Here is a 27,915-nt window from a genome sequence, read left to right as displayed (position 1 = left end):
CCCAAGTCACCCTAGGGCCACCATGTCTTAAAGGTGACAGGGAGGCATGTGGCCTTGGGCTGTTTCTGGCCTGACTCAATTTGGTCAGAGTAGTTGGGCGTTTGTTGGTTTGGAGAAAAAAAACCAAGAGTGCCACTCAGTGTGCTGAGGCCTGATGCCCATCTTGGTCTGACAGAACTCCTCTCCAGCTCACCCCCTTCAGCACCACCCTGCACAGTGGGACTTCAGGGTCCTCCCAATTTGTCCCCCCTATGTCACACCAGCCTCAGCCCCAGTCCTCTGAGAGAAGGAGGAGCAGGCTTTAGTTAGGTGACTGGGGCTCAAATCCGGAGCCGTTCCTCACTAGCCATTCACCCGAGCAGGCACCGCCTCCACCCAAACCTCCAGTCTCAGTTAAGTTACTTCCCTTACACTTGGAGGCCCCTGGTGAAGCCTCACTGTCCTCCACAGCACAGGGGCTAGCCAGCTTTCTGCTGGGAACTCATGCAAAACCCTCCCTACTCCCCCCATTTCCATCTGTGTTAGTCTCACAGGAAAAAAACCCAGGCCAGGAGTCAGGGTGCCTGAGAACCACATGAGTGAGATAGCCTCCAAGACTCAGCTGCTCTGCCTCCTGCACAGATAATGGGTGAGCAAGAGCTGCCCAGAAAGTTCTAGATAAACATAAAACAGTTACTATTATTATTATTACTCAACTGTGTGAGCTGACAGAACCCAACATCAGCAGAGAACGTCATGGATGTGGAAGGCCCTTTGGTGTTACAAAGGCATTGTGAAATGGAAACCGAACATGGGTAACAATTCTTTGTGCTTCTATGGTAGGGAAAACAGAACTAGTGCGTGATTTGTATTTGTACTACTAGGTGAGGGGACATAGGTCTCTCTGACTAGGTTCCAGTCGCTGTGGGTGTTCTTGTTTTGTGTGTTACAAAAATGACCTCCTACAGGCTGATGAACTGCTTACAGAGGACTCTTGTGCCCATTATCCCCTCTGAGCCTCCTAACCACCTGGGTGAGACAGATGGGAACAACAGGCACATGACCCACATTTTACAGAACATATACCTGGTTTCCAGAGGCCAGGGGACTTGCCCAAGGTCACACACCTGGCTGTGACTGACTCATATTCCTCTGATTCCAAGCCTGGTGACTCTGGTCTCCCTACAGGTTGTAATTACACACACACACACACACACGGTATAGGAAGGCCTAGGTGCTCATACCCAGAGAGAAGAGAAGGGGTCTCAGGCCAAGGACAGTGTATGTGTGTGGTGGTGGGCGGGGGGGAACTGAGGCTTCTGTGTGTGCTCTGGGTTCTGTTCAGAGAGCTAGCCTCCTCAGTAGGGTCCCTACACAGCCTAACTGCTACCTCAAAACATGGCCTTTGGTCCTCTAACTATTGCAAAGCAATGCAGTTCCACAGAAGTCAATTCCCAGGTGGAAAGTATTTCCCATCATACCATCTTCTTTTTAATACCTCCATCACCCCCATCCACCAGCTCTGCACCCCAGTGAGTCTAACTCTTCCATTGGTCCAGACACCTTCCTGTGAAGATGCCATCCAGCCCCAGTTCCTTCCAGAGCACACCTCCCTCACCTGGCACCCCGTCCATACCTCTCGGGCTCTCTCTTTGTCCTGGGTAGCCTGGATGCCTCCATGATCTGCAGACATTCTATCTCACAGCAAGAAAGCACAACTGAGTCGTTTCTCCTCTGTTGGCCAGGCCCCCTCCAGCTTCTGGTCAGGAGCCTGGAGGAGCAGAAGGAAATCAGGCAACGTCTCCTGGACACCTCTGAAGTGCCCCCCAAAATCCCATGTAGGGCCAGATGCACCCCCCTTTTCAATAAAAAATAAAGCCTCCTTGACGCCATCCAATGGCCTCCCTCTGTTTTTTGGCTCCTCGCTTCTACAGCATGCTATTTTGTATTGTCCCGTTTGTCACTAAACAAGAGCCCATCAGCTCAGGCAAAGCAGGGCTGACTAGGAATCTGTATCTCCTGTCATTAGAAGCTGAAAGGTCTGCAGAGATCCTACAAAGCAAGTGCTGCGTGGGGCCCCAAACACCACAGCCAGCTCAGCTGAGGAATCCATGCTCTGGCGTTTCTCTGGCCCAGGACACACATACACCCTGAACTCGGCCTGACTCAGCCCTGCCTAGGATCCAGAAAGTGAGCTGCCCACTCTCAGCAGCCCGCCCTGCAGCTGCAATGACCCGCCTGGCCTTGGGAGTCCATCTGGCTCACGGTCCTGAACAGAGGATGTCTTTCCTATTCTTCCCCTTCCCCAAGCTGGGTCCAGGACGCCTTCTCTCCAAGCCTTCCACCCTCGATCCCGTCCCCTCCTGCCAGCTGGCGCCCAAACCGGTCTTTGGATTCAGGCCCCACCCCAGCCCCCCACCCTCACTGAGGTGGAGGTGGATGGGGCACCTTGCACAGTGGGAAGGGGGGTCCTCCCCCAGGAAAGTTGTCGCGGCAGCCAGCACCAGGGAAAGGGAGCCCCCGTGGAGACTGGGATTAAGGACAACAGGAAGTCCCTCCCAGATCCCGTTCCCCGCGTAGCTGCAGTCCTAGAGGGTTCCTGGCTTCCAGGGTTCCGGGCTTAGGGTCCCAAGCCCAGCAGTGCCTGCTCTTTCTCCAAAGGTCACTCCCAATCTGCACTGGCAGCTCACAATCACTTTTCCGGGCACGTACTACTCGTGATGCCTCCCAAGCAGGGGTGCAAATATGGGAAAATGCATTTTATGGGAGGAGTTTGACATTTGGCATTTCAGAGAGAACATTGCAGCTGTCCTCACAGGAGGGAGGGCACTTTGCTGGGTGGAGGGGTAGATGGTCCTTTTCAGCACCCTTGAGGACTTCTGAAGGTCTGTGGTGTCTCCATAAAGATTTCCCCCGGATTTTATTTACGGCCCCCAGGCTGGTCAACAGGTCCTCCAGGTTCCCCCCAAGACTGATACAGAGTTCCCTCTCCATGAGAGGGAACTTAGGAAACAGAGGCCCAGGATATCCCTTCTACCTCTCCCCCCCCCCATTTCCCTACACCTCTGAAAGATGGGGGATCAATCTAATTTTTCTAGTTGCCTCCTACCCCCAACTTCCTCTCAAGGCTGAGGTTAGCGGAGGTTAAGGGGTCTGGCCCAACTATCCAAACTATCCATGGGGCCCCAGACCCTCAGACATCCCTGGTAGTTTCATATTCCACCTCCCAGTCAGAAAAGGGGTGGGGACTAGCCCTGAAGTCAGATTCTAGGAAGATTCATTCCTCCAGGAAACATTGCCCTGCCCATTGCCTTCAGCCCATCAGTCCTGTGAGACGTATCCACTTCATCCAGTAAGACAAGCATGACTGGCCCCTGTACTAGCCCACAGGCATGCTACAAAGGCTAACAAGGATTTCACTTTTTAGAAAACCAGAGGCCTGATGCACGAAATTTGTGCAAGAGTAGGCCTTCCTTCCCCTGGCTGGCTGCCGGCACTGGCCTCCCTCTGGCACCTGGGACCTGGGCTTCCCTCCGGCTGCTGGCAGGCACCCAGGACCTGGGTTTCCCTCGCAGGCCCGGCTTCATCCGGAAGGTCGTCCAGAAGGATGTCTGGTCTAATTAGCATATTATGCTTTTATTATTATAGATAGATTAGTTTCTAACATTTAAAAATTAGAAGAATTCTCATAAATTTTATTTTCTTGAAAAATTAGAACATCTGGCAACCCTGGACCCAAATTCCTCACATCCAGGGGCTGCTCTCAGATTGCCACATTTGGTCCCCACTTGGCCCCTGCAGCATTTTGAGTTTGCAACTCTCCTTCTGGAGTTCAACATGTTTTAGGAGTCCTAGGACTCTAACCCATTCTGTTGTCACTTTGATGAAGGAAAAATTACCCATAGGGTTTATCTCTGGTCAGTATTTCCAGGCATTTTAATCCTCAAGGTAAATAGAGATGTACAAATGTGTAGCAAAAGTAAATATTGTTTTCAAGCCAGAGAGAGCTACAAACTGAGAAGAAGCCACAGAGAGCCCTGGAGAAGATGAACTGCTCAATCTGTGAGCATTTCTCCATCAAGGAGGAGCATGGCCAGTGTCCAGAGTGAGGGACCTTGCTCCTCAGGTGAACCATTTTAGCCCATGGCAGTCCCAGGAGTGCACCAAGTCCAAAAAGAGTGCTTCCCAGGCAAACATCTCTCTACCAGATGTAAGGGACACGTCAGGGATACTGGAAAGCCCGGAGATTTGGGTCCCACCAGGGGATTGCCTAAACTAGACCGAATAAAGTAACAATATTTATTTAACTGGTCAAAAAATATATATTGAGCACCTGCTATATGACAGATATTAGCCCCTTCTTGGAAATAAAAGGAAACCCTTCCAGGACTGGCGCTAGGACTGAGCAGGTCTAGGAGGAAAGGCTCTCACATTTGCTATGTGGGAATTCCCTGAAAGATTTCAGAAAGGCACCCAGGCAGGGTGAGTAAATAAGTAAAGCAGAAATCAAAACCTAAATGCATTGGTTGTATCAAACTTGTGTATTAAATATAATCATGTTCTGTTTAAAAAACAAAAAACCTAAATGCATCCAGCAGCCAGGCAGTACCACAAATGACTGATTCCTTGGGTGTAAGACCAGAGTGGGGAGGGACTTCAGAGGCCTCAATAAACCATATTTTGTTTAAAGGGGGGCAGTTGTGCCCTAACCGGTTTGGCTCAGTGGATAGAGCGTCCGCATGCGGACTGAAGGGTCCCAGGTTCGATTCCGGTCAAGGGCATGTACCTTGGTTGCGGGCACATCCCCAGTGGGAGGTGTGCAGGAGGCAGCTGATTGATGTTTCTCTCTCATCGATGTTTCTAACTCTGTATCCCTCTCCCTTTCTCTCTGTGAAAAATCAATAAAATATTTTTAAAAAAATAAAATAAAGGGGGGCAGTTGGGGACCCAGAATTGCCAAAGCTTGAGGATTTTTCAAGAGAACTCAAAAAGAATTAGATTTCTATGTGAAATGTCCTGACTTTTAAATGTTGATGACTAAGATAAAAAAATTTTTTAAATAACTCCATATAAATCCAGCACAAATCACCGGCTGTCCAGTTCACAGGCCACCAATTTAGGTATGTACTCACCTCAGGAGCCTGTCACAAGGATAATTATCATGGATGAAGGCGCTTATCGGAGCTTCAGGCACGGGAAACACAAATGCAAACTGGTATCAGGTGGCTTCAATGAGCTTGAGTAAGGAGAATACCCTACCTTTAGAAAATAAATCATGACCTATACTCAGAGATTGGCCTGAGAGCTAATTCAGGTCTTAAAGAGGACTTTACAAAAACAAAAACAAACAAACAAAAAACACCCAGAATAATAAAAACTAAAAAACACACACAATAATCTTAACTAAGGAAAAAACAACCTTGTATTAAGGCAGCTCAGGCTGGAGACAGGGCAATGCAAACATCTAGTCTTAGGAATAAGAGACCAGAGGGGGAAATAAAGGAATGGGGGAGAGGGAGAAAAACAGGAATAATCGAATAAATAGCAGAGCAAATGTTAACCACTGACAAAAAAAGAAAACCAGTAAAAGTGTTAGATAGGAGGAGTCCCAGGGATAAAGAAGAAAAATAAGAAACCCCAAGTCTGCTGGAGTCCAGATCGTGGGAGCTCACCCCCAGAGGCACAGAGGTGACTCCACGGCTGGGTCCCCTAAAGCGAGGCAGTGGGAGAGGAAGCTTTCGGAGCACCGATGCTGGGAGCGTATTGCCTAGGCAACGATGTTGCCCCGCCCCGCGGATACGCCGGTGATTGGCTGACGTCCATATGACCCGCCTCTCCAAGGCACAGTCCAGCCACTCTCACCTGCGCGCTCCCGTCCGCGCCCCCGAGGGGCAGCTCTGCTGAGTGAAGTTACCCTTGTGCCTCCTGACCCAGGCGAGTGTGCTGGCGTTTCCCGTCCGGCTGCCCCACTCCAACTTCCGGTTCTCCCGGCTCTGGCGGCTCCAGCTTTGGGCCCTGGGCGCCGGGCCACCCGAAGCAGCGAGAACTCCGGGGCAGACACTTGCAAGCCCGCGAGTCGGCTGGGGAAATTAAGGCGGTCTGCGCGGGGCTACCAAGCTAACAATCCGGAGCAAATTCCGGCCCAGCCTTCCGGGGACAAGGTCTCCTCCCACACTCACCTAGTCTGAATTTTGTTTCAGATATGGGAGTATACCACCATATGCTGCTGACTTGCCCCCACTCTGTGTGTGACACATCTTAGAGATTGTTCAATATAAAAAACATACAGAGAAGAAAAAAAACACCATGCAGCGTGTCGAAGACAGACACAGCCGGACATTAGTTAAAGCGGTGGGAAGATTTTATTCGATAACTACTGACAGCAGGGAAAAGAGCTGAATGCCATTCGATTTGACAGGGCATTCGGAAAAGGGAGAATGAGGGAGGGAGAGAAGGGGCTCAGCAGAATCATAAGTGAAAGGTCACAGAGCTGGTCACTGTAGATGTGATTAGGCCAGGTGTGTCTGCTAGATGTGTCAGTAGTCTATCCTCCCACGGAGTAGGGAGACAGACGTCCTGTCCTTCCTGGCAAATACATTTCAAAGGAATGACTCTCAGGTCGGTGACAGATGCTTCTGAGTTGTAAGAGACACATATTCACAATTATAAGCCCTTTTTAGTAAATGCTCTAAGAAAGAGAGGTCAGGGGCCAATCATCAGGTGTTGGCTAGAACAAACAGTAAATTTTCCCAGCTGCAGCGTTGAGCCTTTTCAGGCAGGCATTTTAGGGGTGGGGGTGGGGTTGGGGCGCTAGGGTCATCCTAGCCTTATGCTGTTAGAAGCCATGCCACAATTTGGTCAAGTCTCTTAGTGCAGGTTTAGATGGAGAGGTTGTGTGCTGAGAGTTCTGCAGTTCTCAAGTAGTGCCTTGCTGTTTTTTTAAACTACGGCATATTTCATTGTGTGGCTATATCAGTTTCTTTAACCAGGTCCCTCTCACCACCAAATTCTTGATGCCCTTGTCTTGCAGCAACAGGAGCTACTCAGCAGTTATGATCATGGAGGCTTTGTTCCTTCCTAGTGGGTGAGCAAGACTAACATCTAATCTTGCAAAGAGGGGAGGCAGAGAGGCTGCCAACCCCAAGTCTGGCTCTGGATATCAGCCATGATGCTGGCTTGGCAGTCTGCCCATTACAGTTGCTTTTTCCTGCCCTGGGTAAGCTCCAGGAGGACAGAAGTCTCCTCCATAGGCAGCAACACTGTCTTTCTTTGTACAATTGTCAAGGCTAGCAGTTTCAGCCTCAGCCAAGCAAGCCACCAAATTTAATAGGGTAAACTGGTTATGTTCCCCAGGAGTGTTGATAAGTTCTTTTTTCAAAAATATATTTGTATTGATTTCAGAGAGGAAGAAAGAGGGAGAGAGCGATAGAAACATCAATGATGAGAGAGAATCATTGATTGGCTGCCTCTTGCATGTCCCTACTGGGGATTGAGCCCACAACCCGGGCATGTGCCCTTGACCTCCTGACTCAGGCGAGGGTCCGGGGACTCTTTAGTCCACAGGCTTATGCTTTATCCACTGACCCAAACCGGCTAGGGCAATAAGCTCTGATTTGATCCCAATGCTGGCTAAAAGGCTGTTTTCACTTGGTAGAAACCCATCACACTCTTCATTGTTGGTTTTTATACATTTCTGTATGTTACATTTAAAAGTTTACTTTAAAAAGCAACAACAAAGTGAATGAAGAGAAACCAGTTCAGCCATTGCTATGGTTAAGTAAGACATAATGGTGACCTGGATTTGGGTGACGGCTATGGAGGTAGAGAATCAGGCAGATTTGAAAAATATTTACAATATTAGACTTACAGAACTTAGAGATTGATAAGATGTGAGAATGAAGTAAAGTGAGGGGGTCAAGAATAAGTCCAGATTTCTGGCTTGAGTGACTAAATGGATTGTACTATATTTACTGAAATAGAGAACATCAGAAAAGATACAAGTTTGATGTGAAATATTAATCCAACCTACATTTAGTGAGGATTTACTATGTGCTGGGCACTGGGGACACAGCAGTGAATAGCAATGAAGCCACTCTCATGAAATTTGCATTTATTTATGTGGCTGGGTGAGTTGGTTTTGAACATGAAAACTTCGAGGAATTTATGAAACAACAAAGTAGCAATGTCAAGAGAATTGAGAGGCAAAATATCAATACAGAGATACTGCCACTGAGAATGGTAACTGAGGCCACAGGAGCTATGAAACCACCAATGAAGATAGGTTAGTTATCTCTTGCTGCAAACAGATTATCCCCAAACATTGCAGCTTAAAACAGATACGTGTTATTTTAAAGTTTCTGCACCCAACTGGATTTAGCTGGGTCCCTTAGCTCTAGGTCAAGAGTTATATTCAAGTTGTCAGCTGGGGGTGTGGTCTCATTTTAAGGCTTGATTCAAGGGAGGAGAAAACACATTGGCTGGCATTGATCTCTCACTACATGGACCTCTCCACAGACATTGCTTCTTCCAGGGATAGCAAGCAAGAGAGTGAAAGTGTGCACATGAAGGTCCCCAAGAGAAACCACATTCTGTTTACAACCTAATCTCAGAGGTGACACTCCATCACTAACCAGACTGGATTCTGTTTATTAGAAGCAGTAACTGAGATTAAAAATGGCAGCAGCATAGGTGGATGCTGCACGGACATGCTCCCAGGAACAAGCTGGAATTACAACTAAAATATGGAAAGTCTTCATGAGTAATCAACGGAAAACTCACGGGAGAGAACCCTGATACCTGAGGACTAAAGGTGGAGACTGCATAGAGACTGGTAGGAGGGGCAGAGGCACGAAAGGGCTGGCCAGGCGCCCACAGACAGTAACTGAAGTCCTGGAGAGATATCTCAGCTGTGAGAGGGTGCCACTGAGAACTCTGGGATCTAATCCCAACAAGCTAGGCTCCCCAGCAAGGAGCACCAAATCGGAGGAGGGTACCCACATAACATCTAGCTGTGAAAAGCAGTAGCGTGCTGTCTGCCAGGGAGTGGCAGCTGAAAGTTCCGGCACCTTCTTGAAGGGCTAATGCATAAAAATTCCCTGTGGAGCCATGCACCTTGTGCTCTGGCAAAGGAAGAGTGAAGTGGACTGGAGCTGTGAGAGCAGAACCCAGGACTGGGGACTTGGGGGGATAAAGCTCAGAAGACAGACACCCCAAGTTTCCTGGACTGAGTCATTCCCTCAGTGGAGGACATCTTTCCCACATAGACACTTGCCTTGCCTGGGGGGAAGACAGTCAACACATCTTATTGGAAAACAAGGCCACTTAAGAGATTAAAAGTAACAATTAGCCTCCAGGCAGAAGCAATTGCCCCACCCTGTTGAAAAACTCTTGCTCCACCTGAGGGCCATTGCCTGGGGGCAATTCAAGTCAGAATCCTATTAGTCTGTAGACAGAGGCAGTTTCTAGAGGCTTTGAGTCTTTGCCTGATCCAATTTGTCAGAAACAGCCTCTAACACTGTCCTGCACCAAAGATTGAGAAGTGTAGAGCAATGATTGCCAACCTTTCAGACTTCACGGACCACCCATGGACCACTGGTTGGTGACCGCCCCTACAAAGATTTTCTTAAACCAGCGGTTGCCAACTTTTCAAACCTCACAGACCACCGGCGGTCCATTGGCGACCACTGGTGTAGAGGATCTACCTAAAACATAGTCACAAACCCAAACAGACAACCAAAATGAGGAGACAAAGAAAGAACCCCCAAATGAAAGAACTAGAAAATTCTCCAGAAGAAGAAATAAATGAAGCAGAGATAAGAAATTGATCTGAAACAGAGTTCAGAGTAATGATGGTAAAAATGCTCAACAGTATGAAAAAAGATATAGTAAATATGAATAAAGAATAGTCTGAGATAAAGAATGGCATAACACAAATAAAGAACACATTGGAAGGAATACACAGCAGATTAGGGGAAGCTGAGGATCGAATCAGTGAATTAGAAGACAGAGTTGAAAATATCACTCAATCAGAGAACCAAAAAGGAAAAACAATTAAAAAACAGGAGGACAGCTTAAGGGAGCTGTGGGACAATGTGAACTGTAACAATATTAGCATAGCAGGTGTGCCAGAAGAGGCAGAAAGGGAGAAAGGGATAGAGAAGGTGTTTGAAGAAATAATGGCAGAAAACTTCCCTAACCTTGTAAAGGAAAATGCCACACAAGTTCAGGAAGCACAGAAAACCCCAAACAAGAAGAACCCAAACAGACCCATGCCCAGACACATCATAATTAAAATGCCAAAAATTAAAGACAAAGAGAGAATCTTAAAGGCAGCAATAGAAAAAAAACACAAAAAAAACAAACTGTTACCTACAAAGGAGTTCCCCTCCCATAAGGCTGACACCTGATTTCTCATCAGAAACTCTACAGGCCAGAAGGGAATGTCACGAAGTACTCAAGGTAATGGAAAGCAAGGATCTGAGACCAAGATTACTATATTCATCAAGGCTGTCATTCAAAATAGACAGTCAAATAAAGAGCTTCCCAGACCAAAAAAAAAAAAAGGCTAAAGGAGTTCATCACCACCAAGCCAGCATTACAAGAAATGCTAAAGGGATTGCTGTAAGGTAGCAGTCCCCAACCTTTCGGACCTCACGGACTACCAGTGGTCTGCGGACCACTGGTTGGCGACCACTACTCCAAAGGGTTCCTTAAACTAGTGGTTGCCAACCTTTCAGATCTCACAGACCACTGGTTGGCGACTGCTGCTGTAAGGGATTGCTGAGAAGAAGAAACAGAGAGAGAAACCTAGTCATACAGAATTAAAATGGCTATAATAAAAGTACCTCTCAATAATAACCCTAAATGTAAATGGATTGAATGCTCCAATCAAAAGGCATAGGGTGGCTGAATGGATATAAAAAGATGACCTAACTATATATTGTCTACAAGAGACCCACTTCTAAACAAAAGACACACACAGGATGAAAGTGAAGGGATGGAAAGAAATTTTCCATGCAACTGGAAAAGAAAAAAAAAGCTGGAGTAGCAATACTCATATCTGACAAAATAGACTTTAAAATTAAGGCCATCACAGAGGAGGATCCAAGATGGCAGCATAGGTAAACACCTAAACTGCTGCCTCACACAACAATTTCAAAACTACAACTAAAAGACAAAACGTCTATCACCCAGAACCATGGGAAAGCTGGCTGAGTGGAAGTTCTACAACTAGAAGGAACGAGAAAAGAGCATTGAGACGTGCACAAGCGCTGAAAAGCTGAGGTACGAAGGCACGCGAATCGGGCTGGTGACGGCGACTGGGAGCGCTGCTTTTTTCAACCCAAAGGGAGACAAGCTCCTGATTACTCCAAACTCCAGTTTCTGGGGAGACGCGGGGGACCCAAACTCCTATGGGGAGAAGCTGGACTGTCTGCCATCGGGTCGGAAAGTGAGGGTGGCTTGCTTGCAGGGCTGCACGCAGGAATAATTGTTTACTGCGCTGGGGTGCGGGACGCGGGGAAGCGGTCGGAGGACACGGTCGGAGACGCAGAGCCGGCTTACTGGCAGCCATCGCTGTTTGCCACGCCCTAGCCTAGTCACGCCCTGAGACCCCGCCCCGCACAACCTACAAACCCACCCAAGCTCCAAGCAGCGGCTTTAGCATATGCATGGCCTGCCCTATCGCAGCTTAACCTAGCAAACTTGCAGCCCGGGTCAGACAGCTCCAAAACCTCCAAACCCCAAGCAAAGAGGAGAAAACTGTAGTTCTCACTGTAGCTCCTGCTGGGTGGCCTCAGTGGGGTGCAGGTGTAGCTGACCTGCACCCCATTGGAGATCCAGAAGCCAGTATACCTAGTGGTCAGTGTGAGATACCAGATTTCAACTCCTCACATCCATAAGTGACACATTCAAGAGGCAGACTCAGTGAGCACCAAAGCCCCACTGAAACAAGTCCTGCACCATAAGCATGTCTCCAGCGCAGCAGTTCTTCCATTATAGACACAGCGGGTCCTCACAGCCAATTGGCCTGGAGGTCAATTCCTCCCAGTGTACCAACAGCAATCAAGGCTTAACTACACCAAGACTTTGCACTCAGCCCACAAAGGGGTGTACAAAGAGCGTCCACCTCAGGTGATTGGGGAGGCTGAGCTACTGGCTCCTATAGGTCACCTACCACACAAAGCCACTCCATCAACACAGAAAAGCAGCAAAATGCGGAGACAAAGAAACATGTTACAAATGAAAGAAATGGAGGGAAGCAAACTATTGGATGACATAGAGTTCAGAACCACATTTATAAGGTTACTCAACAATCTTCTAAAAACCGCTGAGGAACTTAGTGAGACCTTTAAGGATCTTAATGAGAATGCCAAAAAAAATGAAAATGGACCAGTCAGAAATTAAGCATACACTGTCTAAAATAAAGAATATACAGAAACTCAACTGTAGATCAACGTAACCCAAGAATCAAACCAAAGATCTGAAATATGAGGAAACAAAAAACACCCAACCAGAAAAACAAAAAGAAAAAAGAATCCAAAAATATGAAGATGGTGTAAGGAGCCTCTGGGACAACTTTAAGTGTACCAACATCCGAATTTTTGGGGTGCCAGAAGAAGAGAGAGAGCAAAATATTGAAAACCTATTAGAAGAAATAATGACAGAAAACTTTCCCTACCTGGTGAAAGAAATAGACTTACAAGTTCAGGAAGCGCACAGAACCCCATACAAGAGGAATCCAAAGAGGACCACACCAAGACACATCATAATTAAAATGCCAAGGGCAAAAGACAAAGAGAGAATCTTGAAAGCAGCAAGAGAAAAACGGTTAGTTACCTACAAGGGAGTACCCATACAACTGTTAGCTGATTTCTCAGCAGAAACTATGCAGGCCAGAAGGGAGTGGCAAGAAATATTCAAAGTGATGAACAGCAAGAACCTACAACCAAGATTACTCTACCCAGCAAAGCTATCATTCAGAGTTGAAGGTCAGATAAAGAGCTTCACAGACAAGAAAAAGCTAAAGGAGTTCATCACCACCAAACCAGGATTACATGAAATGCTGAAGGGTATTCTTTAAGAAGAGGAAGAAGAAGAAAAAGGTAAAGATAAAAATTATGAACAACAAAATGACATCAAATACATACCTACCAACAAGTGAATCTAAAAATCAAGTGAATAAAAAATCTGAAGAACAGAATGGACTGGTGAATATAATAGAATCAGGGACATAGAAAGGGAGTGGACTGACAATTCTCAGGGGGAAGGGGATGTGAGGGGTGCGGGAAGAGATTGGACAAAAATCTTACACCTATGGATGAAGACAGTGGCGGGGGTAAGGGCATGGGGTGGGGTGAGGAATCAGGTGGAGGGGAGCTATTGGGGGGGAAAAAGAGGAACACCTGTAATAATCTGAACAATAAAGATTTATTAAAAAATAAAAATAAATAACTCCCCCCCCAAAAAATAAAATAAAATAAAATGAAGGCCATCACAAGAGACAACAAAGACCACTACATAATACTAAAGGGATCAATCCAGCAAGAGGATATAACCCTGGTAAACGTATGCACCCAATATAGGTGCAACTAAATATATTTTAAAAACTTCTAGAGTACTTTAGCAGAGAGATTGACAACAATATAGTCATAGTAGGGAACTTTAACACCCCTCTCACTTCACTGGACAGATCTTCCAAACAAAAACTTAACAAGGAAACAGAGACTATAAAGGACACACTGGATCAGATGGGTTTAATAGACATTTATAGAACATTTCATCCCAACACAGCAGAATATACATTCTTCTCAAGTGCACATAGATCATTCACAAAGATCACATGTTAGGACACAAAACAAATCTCTACTAGTTCAAGAAGATTGAAATCATATCAAGCATCTTCTCAGATCACAGTGAAATGAAATTAGAAATCAACTACAGTAAAAACACCCAAAAACATTCAAACACATGGAGGCTAAATAGCATGTTATTAAACAATGAATGGGTTACCAATGAGACCAAGAAAGAAATAAAAAACTTCCTGGAAACAAATGAAAATGAACACACAACAATCCAAAGTCTCTGGGACACAACAAAAGCAGTCCTGAGAGGGAAGTTCAAAGCATTACAGGCATAGCTCAGAAAGAGAGAGAGAAAGAAAAAGAGAGAGAGAGAGAGAGAAAGGAAGAAAAAAAGGAAGGAAGAAAGAAAAAGAAAAATCAGCAATAAACTATTTAACCCTACAACTTAAAAAACTATAAAGAAAACAATAAGAAAAGCCCAGAGTAAGTAGAAGGAAGGAAATAATAAAGATTACAGCAGAAATAAATAACATCGACTAAAAAAAAAATACAAAAAATTAATGAAACCAAGAGCTGGCTCTTTGAAAGGATAAACAAAATTGATAAGCCATTAGCCAGACTCATCAAGAAACAAAGAGAGAGGACCCAAATAAAATCAGAAACGAAAATGAAGAAGTAACCATGGACACCACAGAAATAAAAAGGGTTGTAAGAAAATACTCTGAACAACTATATGCCAACAAGCTGGACAATGTGGATGCACTAGACAAATTTCTAGAAAAATATCCCAAAACTGAATCAGGAAGAATAAAAAAACCTAAAAAGGCCAATAATCACTGATGAAATAGGAGCAATAATTTAAAAAAACTCCCACCAAACAAAAGCCCAGGTCCGGATGGCTTTACAGGGGAGTTTCTCCAAACATTCAAAGAAGAACTAACACCTATATTCCTCAAACTATTTCAGAAAATCCAAGAGGAAGGAACACTTCCAAACTCTTTTTATGAGGACAGCTTTATCCTAATTCCAAAACCAGATAAATACACTACAAAGAAAGAGAATTACAGGCCAATATCCCTGATGAACATAGATACTAAAATCCTCAACTAAATATTAGCACATAGCATCCAGCAATATATTAAAAAGATCATACACCATGATCAAGTGGAACTTATTCCTGGGATGCAAGGCTGGTACAATATTCACAAATCAACAAACGTGATAAATCACATAAACAAATTGAAAGACAAAAATCACCTGATCATATCAACAGATGCAGAAAAAGCATTTGACAAAATCCAACAGCCATTTCTGGTAAAAACTCTCAGCAAAGTTGGAATAGAGGGAGCATATCTCAACATGATAAAGGCCATATTTGACCAACCTACAGCCAACATCATACTCAGTGGGCAAAAACTAAAACCATTTCCCCTAAGAACAGGAACAAGACAGGGATGCCCACTTTCACCACGCCTGTTCAACATAGTACTGAAAATGCTAGCCATAGCAATCAGACAAGAAGAAGAAATAAAAGGCATCCAAATTGTAAAAGAAGAAGTAAAACTGTCCTTATTTGCAGATGACATGATATTGTACATAGAAACCCCCAAGGCGCCCTAACTGGTTTTGCTCAGTGGGTAGAGCGTCGGCCTGCAGACTGAAAGGTCCCAAGATCGATTCCAGTCAAGGGCATGTACCTTGGTTGTGGGCACATCCCCAGTAGGAGGTGTGCAGGAGGCAGCTGATCTGTATTTCTCTCCCATCGATGTTTCTGACTCTCTATCCCTCTCCATTCCTCTCTGTAAAAAATCAACTATATATATATATATACATATATACATATATACATATATACATATATATATATATATATATATATACATATATATATATATATATATATATATATATATATATATATATATAAAAGAAAACCCCAAGGACTCCATCAAAAAACTACTAGACTTAATAAATGAATTTGGCAATGTAACAGGATACAAAATTAACACCCAGAAATCTATGGCTTTTTTACACACCAACTAGAGGCCCAGCATGCACAAAATCGTGCACAAGTAGCTCACTTCCGCTTGCCTCAGCTGACCGCCCTGCCCATCGCCGCTGGTAGCTTGCTTCCCCACCCTCTGCTGCTCATAGCTCTCTGCCGCTAATAGCTCATGCCCTTTCCCGCCTGCCGCAAGAGCCACTGCTCGTTTGGTCATAATGGCGTGATGGCATGGGCCTTTTATATAATAGATAATAAACTCACAGAAAGAGAAACTAAACAAACAAGCCCCTTTACCATTGCAAAAAATAAAAAATAAAAAATAAAAAATAAGATACCTAAGAATAAACTTAACTAAGGAGGTAAAAGACCTGTACTCAGAAAACTATAGGACGTTGAAAAAAGAGATAGAGGAAGACATAAACAAATGGAAGCATATATCGTGTTCATGGATTGGTAGAATCAACATCACTAAAATGTCCATACTACTCAAATCAATCTATATTTTCAATGCAATCCCCATTAAGATACCAACAGAATATTTCACAGACCTAGAACAAAACTGTCCAAAAATTCATCTGGAATAAAAAAAGACCCCGAATAGCTACAGCAATTCTGAGAAAGAAGAACAAAGTTGGAGGGATCACAATACCAGAAATCAAGCTATATTATAAAGCCACTGTTCTCAAAACTGTCTGGTATTGGCACAAGAACAGACATATAGACCAATGGAACCAAACAGAGAACCCAGAAATAGACCCAAGCCATTATGCTCAATATTTGACAAAGGACACAAGAGCACACAATGGAGTCAAGACAGTCTTTTCAATAAATGATGTTGAAATTGGACAGATAATGCAAAAAAAAAAAATGAAACTAGACCACTAACTTACACCATACACAAAAATAAACTCAAAATGGATAACGGACTTAAATGTAAGACAGGAAACCATAAAAATCTTAGAAGAATCCATAGGCAGCAAAATAACAGACATATGTTGTAGCAATATCTTTACTGATACAGCTCCTGGGGCAATGGAAACCAAAGAAAAATAAACAAATGGAACCACGTCAAAATAAAAAGCTTCTGCACAGCAAAAGAAACCACCAACAAAACAAGAAATCCCACTGCATGGGAGAACATATTTGCCAACGTTATCTCTAATAAGAGTTTAATCTCCAAAATTTACAGGGAACTCATACTACTTAACAAAAGGAAGATGAACAAATCCAATCAAAAAATGGGTAAAGGACCTAAATAGACACTTTTCAAAAGAGGATGTAAAGAAGGCCAAGAGATATCTGAAACATGCTCAAAGTCACCAATCATACAAGAGATGCAAATCAAAACGACAATGAGGTGCCATCTCACTCCTGTAAGAATGGCTATCATCAACAAATCAGCAATGATAAGTGCTGGCGAGGATGCAAAGAAAAAGGAACCCTCATGCACTGCTGGTGGGAATGCAGACTGGTGCAACCACTGTGGAAACAGTATGGAGTTTCCTCAAAAAATTAAAAATGGAACTCCCATTTGACCCAATAATCCCACTTTTAGGAATATATCCAAAGAAATCAGAAACACCAATCAGAAAGGATATATGCACCCCTATGTTCATAGCAGCAAATTTACAATAGCTAAGATTTGGAAACAGCCTAAGTGCCCATCAGCAGATAAGTGGATTAGAAAACTGTGGTACATCTATACCAGGGGTGGGCAAACTTTTTGACTCGAGGGCCACAATGGGTTCTTAAACTGGACCGGAGGGCCGGAACAAAAGCATGGATGGAGTGTTTGTGTGAACTAATATAAATTCAAAGTAAAGGAGCGGAGGGGAGAGCAAGAGAACCGGATAGAACAGCCGGATCCAGCCCGCGGGCCATAGTTTGCCCAAGGCTGATCTATACAATGGAATACTATGCTGCTGTAAAAAAGGAACTCTTACCATTTGCAACAGCATGGATGGACCTGGAGAGGATCATGCTAAATAAAATAAGCCAGTCAGAGAAAGAGAACTATCACACGATCTCGCTCATTTGTGGAATATAATGAACAACATAAACTGATGAACAAAAATAGAGCCAGAGGGGGGAAAATAATATTTTAGAATATAATAGAAGTAACCCTGTTATTTGCAGATTTTTAATATTTCATACAACTTTTGTGATATCATACTATGATAGTACAGTTTTGGTAATATTATTACACTTAAATCCTTTTATTCTTGAAATATTAATGTTTATTGCATGTAATCCTATATGATAAAAGCCTAATAATAAGTGTCTGATCGTCCAGTTGGCTGTTCAACCATTCAAAGCGTAATCCTATCTAATAAAAGAGTAATATGCAAATTACCCATCACTCCAACATACAAGATGGCTGCCCCCATGTGGTCAAAGATCCTGCCCCCATGGAGACACAAGATGGCCAACACAAGATGGCCAGCAAGGGAAGGCAGTTGGGAGGGACCAGACCTGCAAGGGAGGGCAGTTGGGGGCGATCAAGCCTGCAGGGGAGGGCAGTTAGGGGTGACCAGGCTGGCAGAGGAGGGAAGTTGGGGGTGACCAGGCCTGCAGGGAAAGGCAGTTGGGAGGGACCCAGGCCTGCAGGGGAGGGCAGTTGGGGGGACCAGGCCTGCAGGGGAGGGAAGTTGGGGGGGACCCAGGCCTGCAGGGGAGAGCAGTTGAGGGTGACCAGGCCTGTAGGGGAGGGCAGTTAGGGGCAATCAAGCTGGCAGGGGAGCAGTTAGTCATCAATCAGGCTGGCAGGGGAGTGGTTAGGGGGTGATCAGGCTGGCAGGCAGAAGCGGTTAGGGCAGGGGTGGGCAAACTTTTTGACTCGAGGGCCACAATGGGTTCTTAAACTGGACCGGAGGGCCGGAACAAAAGCATGGATGGAGTGTTTGTGTGAACAAATATAAATTCAAAGTAAAGGAGCGGAGGGGAGAGCAAGAGAACCGATAGAACAGCCGGATCCAGCCCGCGGGCCGTAGTTTGCCCACGGCTGGGTTAGGGGCAATCAGGAGGGCAGGCAGGTGAGCAGTTGGGATCCAGCAGTCCTGGATTGTGAGAGGGATGTCTGACTGCCCGTTTAGGCCCGATCCCACCGGGATTGGGCCTAAACGGGCAGTCAGACATCCCTCGAGGGGTCCCAGATTGAAGAGGGTGCAGGCTGGGCTGAGGGACACGCCCCCCCCATGCACGAATTTTGTGCACCGGGCCTCTAGTATGCTAATAATATGCTAAGTTCCCTCAACTGCTTGCTATGATGTGCACTGACCACCAGGGGGCAGATGCTCCAACCAGTAGGTTAGCTTGCTGCTGGGGTCCGGCTGATCCAGACTGAGCAAGAGGGGCCGAACACACCCTGGAGCCCTCCTGCGGCCCCTCCCCATCTGGCCAACCTCCTGAGTCCCTCCCCGGCCCGATCATGCACCGGTGGGATCCCTCAGCCTGGTCTGCGCCCTCTCGCAATCTGGGACCCCTCAGGGAATGTCTGAAAGCTGGTTTCGGCCTGGTCGCGGAACAACCAGTCACTATGACATGCACTGACCACCAGGGGTCAGATGCTCAACGCAGGAGCTGCCAGAAGTCGGCATGACAGCACTAAGGATGTCCGACTGATAGCTTTGGGGAGCGGGCCTAAGCTGTCAGTTGGACATCTCCCGAGGGCTTCTGGACTGAGAGAGGGCACAGGCTGCGCTGAGGGAACACCCCCCCCATCCCGAGTGCACGAATTCTGTGCACTGGGCCTCTAGTATTATTATATTTACGAGTTTTTCTTGAATAATTGCATGTATTATTATATTTAAGATAATTTTTCTTAAAATATTAATGTTTAGTGCATGTAAAATAAATAAATAAATAAACATAATAATTTTTTTAAAAAGCAATAACTAAGTCCAGCCCACCTTCAAGGGGAGTGGATTCCACTAGGGTGTGAATAACAACAGGCAGGAATCACTGGTGGCTGGGAGGAAATGAAGTGAGAAGACTAAGCCAGTGGCCTTATAGGATGCCAGTAGTGGTCAGGTAAAGAGAGAAAAGTTGGTGAAGGAGACTGAGAGGAGACACTGGAGAAGTATAGAAAGAAAGAAAAAATAGAAGAGTATGAATTATAGAAATCAATAAAGTTCTAAGGAAGATGAAAGTTCAAATCCACTGAGAGGTCAAGCTGGGAAGCAAAGACATGGTCTATGGCTTACAGTCCAGCGGGGAAGACAGACGAATAAACAAAAAAGCCGTAAGTGACTTCCACACTGTAACAAGTGCTATGAAGGAAATGAAAGTGCAGAGAGAGAATACTTTTCAAAGAGCAAACAGAAGCAGTCTTCCCAAGGAGACTGAAATTTAAGAATGAAGAGGAACTGGCCAAGTGGGGATGTTGGTGAAAGCATCCATCCAGGCCAGGTCGGGGAGGAAGGATCCGATAGGCCTGTTCAGGAATTGAAAGGTGATGACTGGAATGTGTCAGGCAAAAGAAAAGAGGGAGTTAGATGAGATCCATGGTAGGAAGCGGCCTTGGATGGGCCCCCAGGGTGAGTGGTCTGGGTCTACTAGTAGTTCTAAGTACAATGGGAAGCCATGGAAGAGCTTGGAGCAGCAGAGTAAAAGGAGTCAATTAAATGGCTTGCCAGCAAATGGCAAAGCTGAGACTTCAGCTCAGGCCTTTAGATCCAGACTTCCTGCCAATGTGTGACAAGGAAATGAAAAGCTTGAGGGACAGATAATTTGCACATACTGAAGAAAGACTGGGCCCTAACCGGTTTGACTCAGTGGATAGAGCATCGGCCTGGGGACTGAAGGGTCCCAGGTTCGATTCCAGTCAAGGGCATGTACCTTGGTTGCAGGCACATCCCTAGTAGGGGGTGTGCAGGAGGCAGCTGATTGATGTTTCTCTCTCATCGATGTTTCCAACTCTATTCCTCTCCCTCTCTGTAAAAAATCAATAAAATATATTAAAAAGGAAAGAAAGAAAGAAAGAAAGAAAGAAAGAAAGGAAGGAAGGAAGGAAGGAAGGAAGGAAGGAAGGAAGGAAGAAAGAAAGAAAGAAAGAAAGAAAGAAAGAAAGAAAGAAAGAAAGAAAGAAAGAAAGACTGGGACAGGCCAAGGCTCATCTCGTGTTCCTGTCAATATCCCCAACACTTCTGTACCAGGGCTGGCCCTCAGTGAGGGGTCTGGCTATGCCATAAACACCGTGCAATTACTCCTTCAAGATTGTGACTGCCCAGAGGAAAATGCTGGGGTTACAGCTTCAGGAAAAGATATTATAAAAATAATTATTAATTATTAATAAAGTTATAAAGTTTATTTTTTAAGCTTTTATTGATTTTTAGAGAGAGAGGAAGGGAGAGAAACATTGATACATCAACCAGCCATGTCCTGCACACCGCCTATTGGGGATTGAGCCCACAACCCAGGCATATGACCTGTCCTGGAATTGAACCGACAATATATATATATATTTTTTGGTTAATCCTCACCCAAGCTATTTTTTCCATTGATTTTTAGAGAGAGTGGAAGGGAGGAAGGGATGGAGGGGAGGGAGAGAGAGAGAGAGAGAGAGAGAGAGAGAGAGAGAGAGGAACATCGATGTGAGAAAGACACATCAATTGGTTGCCTTCCACACACACCTGACCAGGGCTGGGGATGGAACCTGCAAACCAGGTACATGCCCTTGACTGGGAATCCAAGAACCTTCAGTGCATGGGCCAACACTCTAACCACTTAGCAGCACAGCCAAGGCTTAATGCAGTTTAGGGACACACTTAGGCCACGGGATTAACCAGAGGCTATTCAGGGATCAAAGGGCTTTAAAATATATATTATTGATTTCAAAGAGGAAGGAAGAGGGAGAGAGAGATGGAAACATCAATGATGAGGATCGCTGATTGGCTGCCCCCTACTGCGGATGGAGCCTGAAACCGCAACCCAGGCTTGTGCCCTGACGGGGAATCTAACCATGATCTCCTGGATCATAGGTCAACATTCAACCATTGAGCCACACGGGCTTCGCAATCATAGGGCTTTTAATAGTAATTCTTCCCAGTGTTGGAGAAGTTCTCCCTTTGCACTGAATTATTCTAAATGGAGGAATTCTATATAAATTGAAAATACAGGAAAATTTGTTTTTCTTTTGAAATTTCTGAAGAGATGGGAGGAAAGATGAAGACCCTGTCAGTCATCCTGTTAGGTACTTCTGCTGACCTGGCTGATATTAGAATTAATTTTTTTCCACATTTAATAAATAAATGGTAAGTTGTGTGTGTGTGTGTGTGTGTGTGTGTGTGTGTGTGTGTGTTAAGATACCAATTACTTCCAAAAATTCTAAGGTAACAAGTAGAATAGTTGAGGTTTGCATTTTCAAGATAATTTTAGGAGATACTGAAATATACCCCAAATAGGTAGGTGAATATTAAAAGTCCTTTGGGGATGTGTTTATCACTTACTAAAGATAAGTAATCCAGCAACTTAACAAGAATTTTTGTTTGTTCATGGATAACACTCTGGGAGAGGGGGATGTATTTTCAAAGATCAGGACGCATTTGAAGAGAACTAAATGTTCATTAAACACTTCTTCCCTGCAAAGTAACTTCTGTTAATAAGATAAATAAAAAGGAATCCTGCTTTAGGGACCTAAAGCCTCATGGAGGCAGCACTTGTCTGTCCACTGAGCCCTCATCCCTGGGGTGGGGACCTTGCCCGACACACATTAGGGAAGCAAGTATTTTCCGAATGAATGAATGGTTCAAGTACGTGCTGAGCCAGGAGCTGGGATATTAGGCAAAGCCCATAAGCTGGTGGAGGTTTAGGGACGAAGGCCAAAAGCTAGTGTCGGTCTTGTCTCACTCCAGGCCTTTCTGTCTGGCCATTTCTGGTAGTTGGGTCAAGCAGGTCTCTGCTTTTCTAACGTATTTCCAGGAAAGGTGTGCGCCTGAATCGGAACCCCGAATCTTCCTGCTGCATTCCCAGCCAGCTCCCCCAGGCGCTCACTCTCGGTCCAGCGCCCGGAGACAGCCAGGTCGGATCCTTAACCAGACAGGCCATGTTCCTGCAGTTCGGGTCCAGCCACACCCACTCCCAGGGGTCAGGTACAAGGCCACGTCCTCAAGGCAACAGCCATGGGGTCTAGGAGCAGGGGCAGCAGCCCTGGGGATCGGTAGAGGAGCCCGGGTCTGGGTCTGCGGGAGAAGCCTCCGCCCCGCCCCCGCAGAGAGGTTGCAGGACTTATAGGACGTGGCCTTGCTGCACCCACTGCCCCCAGGACTGACCGGCCTCATCCACTCGGCTCAGCACTAAGAGGAGGGCCCAGCCAATAAAGACAAACCACTCCTGCCCGGGGCGGGCCGCAGCAGCGGGGTGGGGGTGGAGGGATTGTGAACCCGGGGAGGAGTCGCACGGTGGGGAGCCCGGGGTGGGGGGGCGCAGCAAACCTCGGAGTACTGTGGGCCCGCGGGCTGCTTCTCAGCCATCTCGTCCGTCTGAAACGTGCCAGGCGCTGGGCTAGGAGAGGAGGATGCCGAGCAGACAAGGGAAACAGCCCTGTGGGCAGGGGGCTTGTGGTCCCGTGAAGCCCACGCCAGACAAATAAAGGAACCAGAGCAGCCTAGTGCTCAGTACAGGAAGACAACGAGCCTGCAAGGAAGCCAGAGCGAGCGCAGGGTCTGGCCCCCACGGCCCTGGACCCAGGGGCTGCCAATCTCCAGCCTCCAGCCACCATGGAGGTGGCCCCGGGTCTCCAGGACAGGTGGTGCCATGGGGGTGCACCTTCCAAAAGCACAACCAAAAGGCCGCTTAGAACAAAGAAGTTTGAGTCAGAGGTGAGGTCACTTCCCCTCCCGGGAGCCCCTGCTCTGTCATTGGTAAGGCTGGGGTCAAAAGCCACCTGGCAGGATTCTTGGGAGGATTTTAGGTGGCAGTGTTGCTGGCGCCCTCCCCTCCCCCATTACATAGTCCTATTCTATTTTCTTTCTAGCACCCATCACTGTTTGTTCCTGCACCCTGGTGTGTAAGCCCCTGCGCTCAGGTCCTGCTTACCTCTGTGACCAGTAGCACCTACAGCTGTGCCTGCTCTTGGCAAAGATTTGCTGCATGAATGAAAATGCCTAGCAAAAAGCCCAGCACACAGCAGGCATTTTTATTTATCAATTAATTTATTATTTATTTAATCCTCACCCAAGGATATTTTTTCCAATGATTTTTAGAGAGAGGGAAAGACAGAGAAACACATCGATTGGTTGTCTCCTGGGCCCAGGCCGGGGAGGAGCCTGCAACCAATGTACGTACCCTTGACGGGAATCGAACCTGGGACCCTTTGGTATGCAGGCCAACGCTCTACTTTTTTTAAAAAATATATATATATTATTGATTTTTTACAGAGAGGAAGAGAGAGGGACAGAGAGTTAGAAACATCGATGAGAGAGAAACATCAATCAGCTACCTCCTGCACACCTCCTACTGGGGATGTGCTGGCAACCAAGGCACATACATGCCCTTGACTGGAATCGAACCTGGGACCCTTCAGTCCGCAGGCCGACGCTCTATCCACTGAACCAAACCGGTCAGGGCAGGCCAATGCTCTATCCACTGAGTCAAACTGGCTTGGGCCACAGCAGGCATTTTTAAATGGCACCTCTTGTGTCCCCCTCATCCCAAAGTACAGGCTGACAGACCCCAAGGGGCACAGGACCAGTCTTGACTAGGAGGGGGGTAGTTCTTACTTGGAGGGGTAGTTAGACTCATAAGCAGTTTGGGGTTGGAATCTGGATTAGCCTCTTTGTCTTTATTTCTCTGGCCCTGCCCTGCCTTCTCTCCACCCAGCTCCCAAACTGGGAGGTTAAGGGTTAACTCTAGGATGCCCCCTCATCACCTGGCTGGGGCTGGGGCTAGGGCTGGGAACTTCCTGTTCCATTTTCCTTGAGTCCTTCCCCAGGCTGGCCGAGCCTGACTGGTTCTACAGTCCTCAGAGAACCCCAGCACCTCTGTCTCTGGAGTGGGGACCGAGTGGTAAGTTGCAGGGATGCCTGGGGTGCAGGCTGCCAGGACAAATGTAAGAGATCATAGCAGCTTGGAGAGAAAACTGGTGGAGGGTGGGGCGACCGGGAGTTGGGAGGGTGGGTGTTCCAGGCCTTGATGGGGGATTAGGTGGCTGGAAGAAAGTCTTGAGAGGGTGTGGGTGGTCCATGCTGGGGAAGGGCCCAGTGCCAACCAGATCAGTGGACCTGTGTTGATGGGGCATCAGGGAGGTTACAAGACTTGCTATGACATGGGCTTGCTGTACTCGCTGCCCCCAGGAGGACCGAGCGGTCTTACCAACTCAGTTTAGCACTAGGAAGGGAGCCCAGCCAACAAAGACAAGCCACTCCTGCCAACTGTGTCCAGGGAGAAAGGTCGAGTTCCTGGCCAAGGACTCCTGCTCTGTGTTCTCCTGTTGTCTGGGAGGCTTTCATGGCCAACTCCGCTCTGGGCTGGTCCAGCTCTTGCCTCCCTGACTCTGGGCTCCAAATTAAGATGGTCAAATACTAGAGGATGGCTGCCGAGTCTTCCCCCTCACCCAGCCCAACCCCCACAGATGATGTGCATATTAGCAAAGCTTTTGTGTGCTCTGGCTAGGGGAGGGGGCGAGGCACGGAGGGACTCAAAGGCCAATTTCCCTTGAATTCCACTTCTTTCAAACCTTTTGGTGAGACCTCACCTGGAGGTTCCGGCACCCTGGGTATGTAGGCCTGAAGGCTGGAATTCGGAATACCTTTATTTTTTCTGATTCACATTATGATGTTCTGCTAAATTGAGGGCAGGAGGGAACCCGGGTCCTTTTCTGTTTCTGGGCTTTTGCTTGGCGGTCAATTTCAGCAAATCTTGTCTCCGCCTGGGGTGACCTTGACCAGTTTACCTATCCTGTTTGGACACAGTCTTTGCATTTGTCAAATTTACCCCAGGGGCCGGAGTGGGATTCAGCAACCCTTATAGCTAGGCACCCTGTTAATACAGGGTTCCTGATTGCACGTGATTGTTTCTCTAATTATTTTGCTCTTGCTACCAAAACACACTGGAACAAAACCCCATTTTTTTGAATATTTATCAAAGACCTTTTCTGTATCATTTTGCATGCATTCCTCAAAAATTACAACTGCAAGGTAGCCATTATAATCTCATTTTGTTATTTCTATTAACAAGCATTGAAGTCACTGCAAGTGCTGGTGAACAGTTACTGAACAAGAGCCAGTTTGTGGCTCAGTTGGTCCGGAGTGTTGTCCTGTGCACGGAAGGGTAGCAGGTTTGATTCCTGGTCAGGGCACATACCCAGGTTGTGGATAAAATCCCTGGTAGGGGCTGCTTTCTCTCTCACATTGGTACTTTTCTCTCTCCTCCCTTCCTCTCTCTAAAATCAATTAAACAAAACAAAACACAAAAAGAAACAGTTCCTACTCTCAGGCCAAGGGAAGAAATACACTCAAACAAAATTGTGGCACAGAGTGACACTGGAGGGGGAGAGACACGTGGCTGCTGTGCTGTGGAGTTCCACAAGCGAGGGGACAATGGGTAGAGGAGCCAGCAATAAAAGGAAAAGCCCCAGATGACATAGTGCAGGGAAGAATGGAAGTTGGAGAGGCTGAGGGGAAACTGAGATGCTGGAGAGTCTGGGGAAGTGCTGGAGGGAGGAGGGGGAAGAAGGGGAGATTATGGAGGGAAGGGGAAAGACTGAAGAGAAGCAGGAGAGTGGGGGAAGGGGAGGGAAGCTGGAGAGATGTAGGACGGAGGGTGGGGGAGGCCGGAGAGAGGGGCAGGCCTGGTCAGGTGGTCAGGATGTAGGCCTCTCCCCTCTCCTTTCTCCTCTTCTCTGAGGCAGGAAGTGTAGGACCAGGCTTTTAAAAACCCAGATTCTTTCTGTTCTACCAGTTCACACCCCACTCACCCCACCTGAAAAGGAGGTTTACAGAACCCTCAGCCCCTTGGCCCCTGAGTCCCATATCAAGAGGGCTCAACATATTGTTCAAAGCTCTGCACCAAACTGACTTCTCCCTGGCTCCATGGCCAGGGTTGAGTTACCTTCTTGGTCTGTACCTCTGGGCATTGGTGTCCTCAGCCATAACATGGGACCAACTGTTATCTGTGCTCATTTGTATTATTACCCAGTAATAATGGGATGAGAATATGCACACCTACCATCTACTCCCTTTAGGTGGTGGAAAGTGGTGCTGATGTCTTTCTTCTGATCCCCCTGCCTGGATGTCCATGGGGTGGGGGTGGGGAGACAGGTTTGGGAGAAGCTCATTTTTAACCCTGAGGCTGGACAGCATGGATGGCAGAAAGAGATTTGGACTTGGGTTTTAATATCCATAGAATAATTTCTGCCCAAGTTAAAATATAGAAGTGCCCCAAAGCTCTAACAAAAGTACAGGTATGTACTGGGTTGTGCTGAAGGACTAAATTGAGTCCCCTCTGTGAGCAGGGCTGAACGTGGGGCAGCTCCCACTTTGGTAGCTGGGCTACCCCCACAAAAAAGATTGAGTAGCCCCACAGAACCCTTTGGGGCTTGCCAGGAGAGGGGGCGCATTGTCAGTCAGTCGCATGGATCCAGTACCCCCTGGTGGCCAGTTAGAAACACTTTATTGCCGGCCGACTCAGGATGGATTCCTCCCAGAGGGATAGACCAAGGAAGAATCCAAAATGTAAAAAAAAGAAAGGGAAGAAAACTGCCTCTCCTGCCCATAACCCAGCTCCCAAGGACACACCCACTACAGGCCTCTGAAACAGGCAAGGCAGTTTTGGCCTGCCTTGGGGACCCGTCTGTCACAAGCTCCTGTAAGCTGTAAGCTGATCTCTCACCTGGAGACCCATCCCAGCTCTTTGTTGGCCCATAAATTTGGTTGAACCCTCATGCCCCCTTCACTTCCAAACCCTTCAACAGCTGAGAATAAAGGCATTTCCTGCATGCCACAAAACTGAAATTCCATCTCAGAAATTCATCTTCCGTATCATCTAGTGCCCCATCCATGTTCAAGTTTCCTGAAGTATCTTTGCGAGCCTTTCTAAAAACATTAGAATCCAGCCCTGGCCAGTTTGTTCAGTGGTTAGGGCGTCGGCCTGAGGACTGAAGGGTCTTGGGTTTGATTCCAGTCAAGGGCATGT

General features: G+C 46.5%; 1 protein-coding gene across 8 annotated transcripts in view; it reads right to left on the bottom strand.

Annotated features, from left to right (window-relative positions):
- Window positions 1–23,611, bottom strand: part of ZNF205 (zinc finger protein 205) — a 30,548-nt gene extending 6,937 nt beyond the window's left edge. Inside the window, exons 1-3 of one of the 8 annotated variants that reach the window (XM_080681302.1) lie at window positions 23,217–23,561; window positions 5,112–5,215; window positions 1,616–1,750 (exon numbers count right to left, since the gene is read on the bottom strand). In XM_080681302.1, the coding sequence (XP_080537428.1) occupies window positions 1,616–1,672 (57 nt within the window). In that variant the 5' untranslated portion in view covers window positions 1,673–1,750; window positions 5,112–5,215; window positions 23,217–23,561. Of the gene's footprint in view, window positions 1–1,615; window positions 1,751–2,427; window positions 2,540–5,111; window positions 5,840–23,216 lie in introns of those variants that run through there. The other 7 variants (XM_080681301.1, XM_080681303.1, XM_080681299.1 and 4 more) reach the window with 7 other exon arrangements.
- Between the last annotated feature and the right edge of the window lie 4,304 nt (window positions 23,612–27,915).

This window comes from Plecotus auritus (assembly GCF_963455305.1).
Source record: "Plecotus auritus genome assembly, chromosome: 7".
NCBI classification, from domain to species: Eukaryota; Metazoa; Chordata; class Mammalia; order Chiroptera; family Vespertilionidae; genus Plecotus; species Plecotus auritus.
The sequence above is the reverse complement of the archived record's forward strand: the minus strand, read 5'-3'. Positions and strand labels throughout refer to the sequence as shown.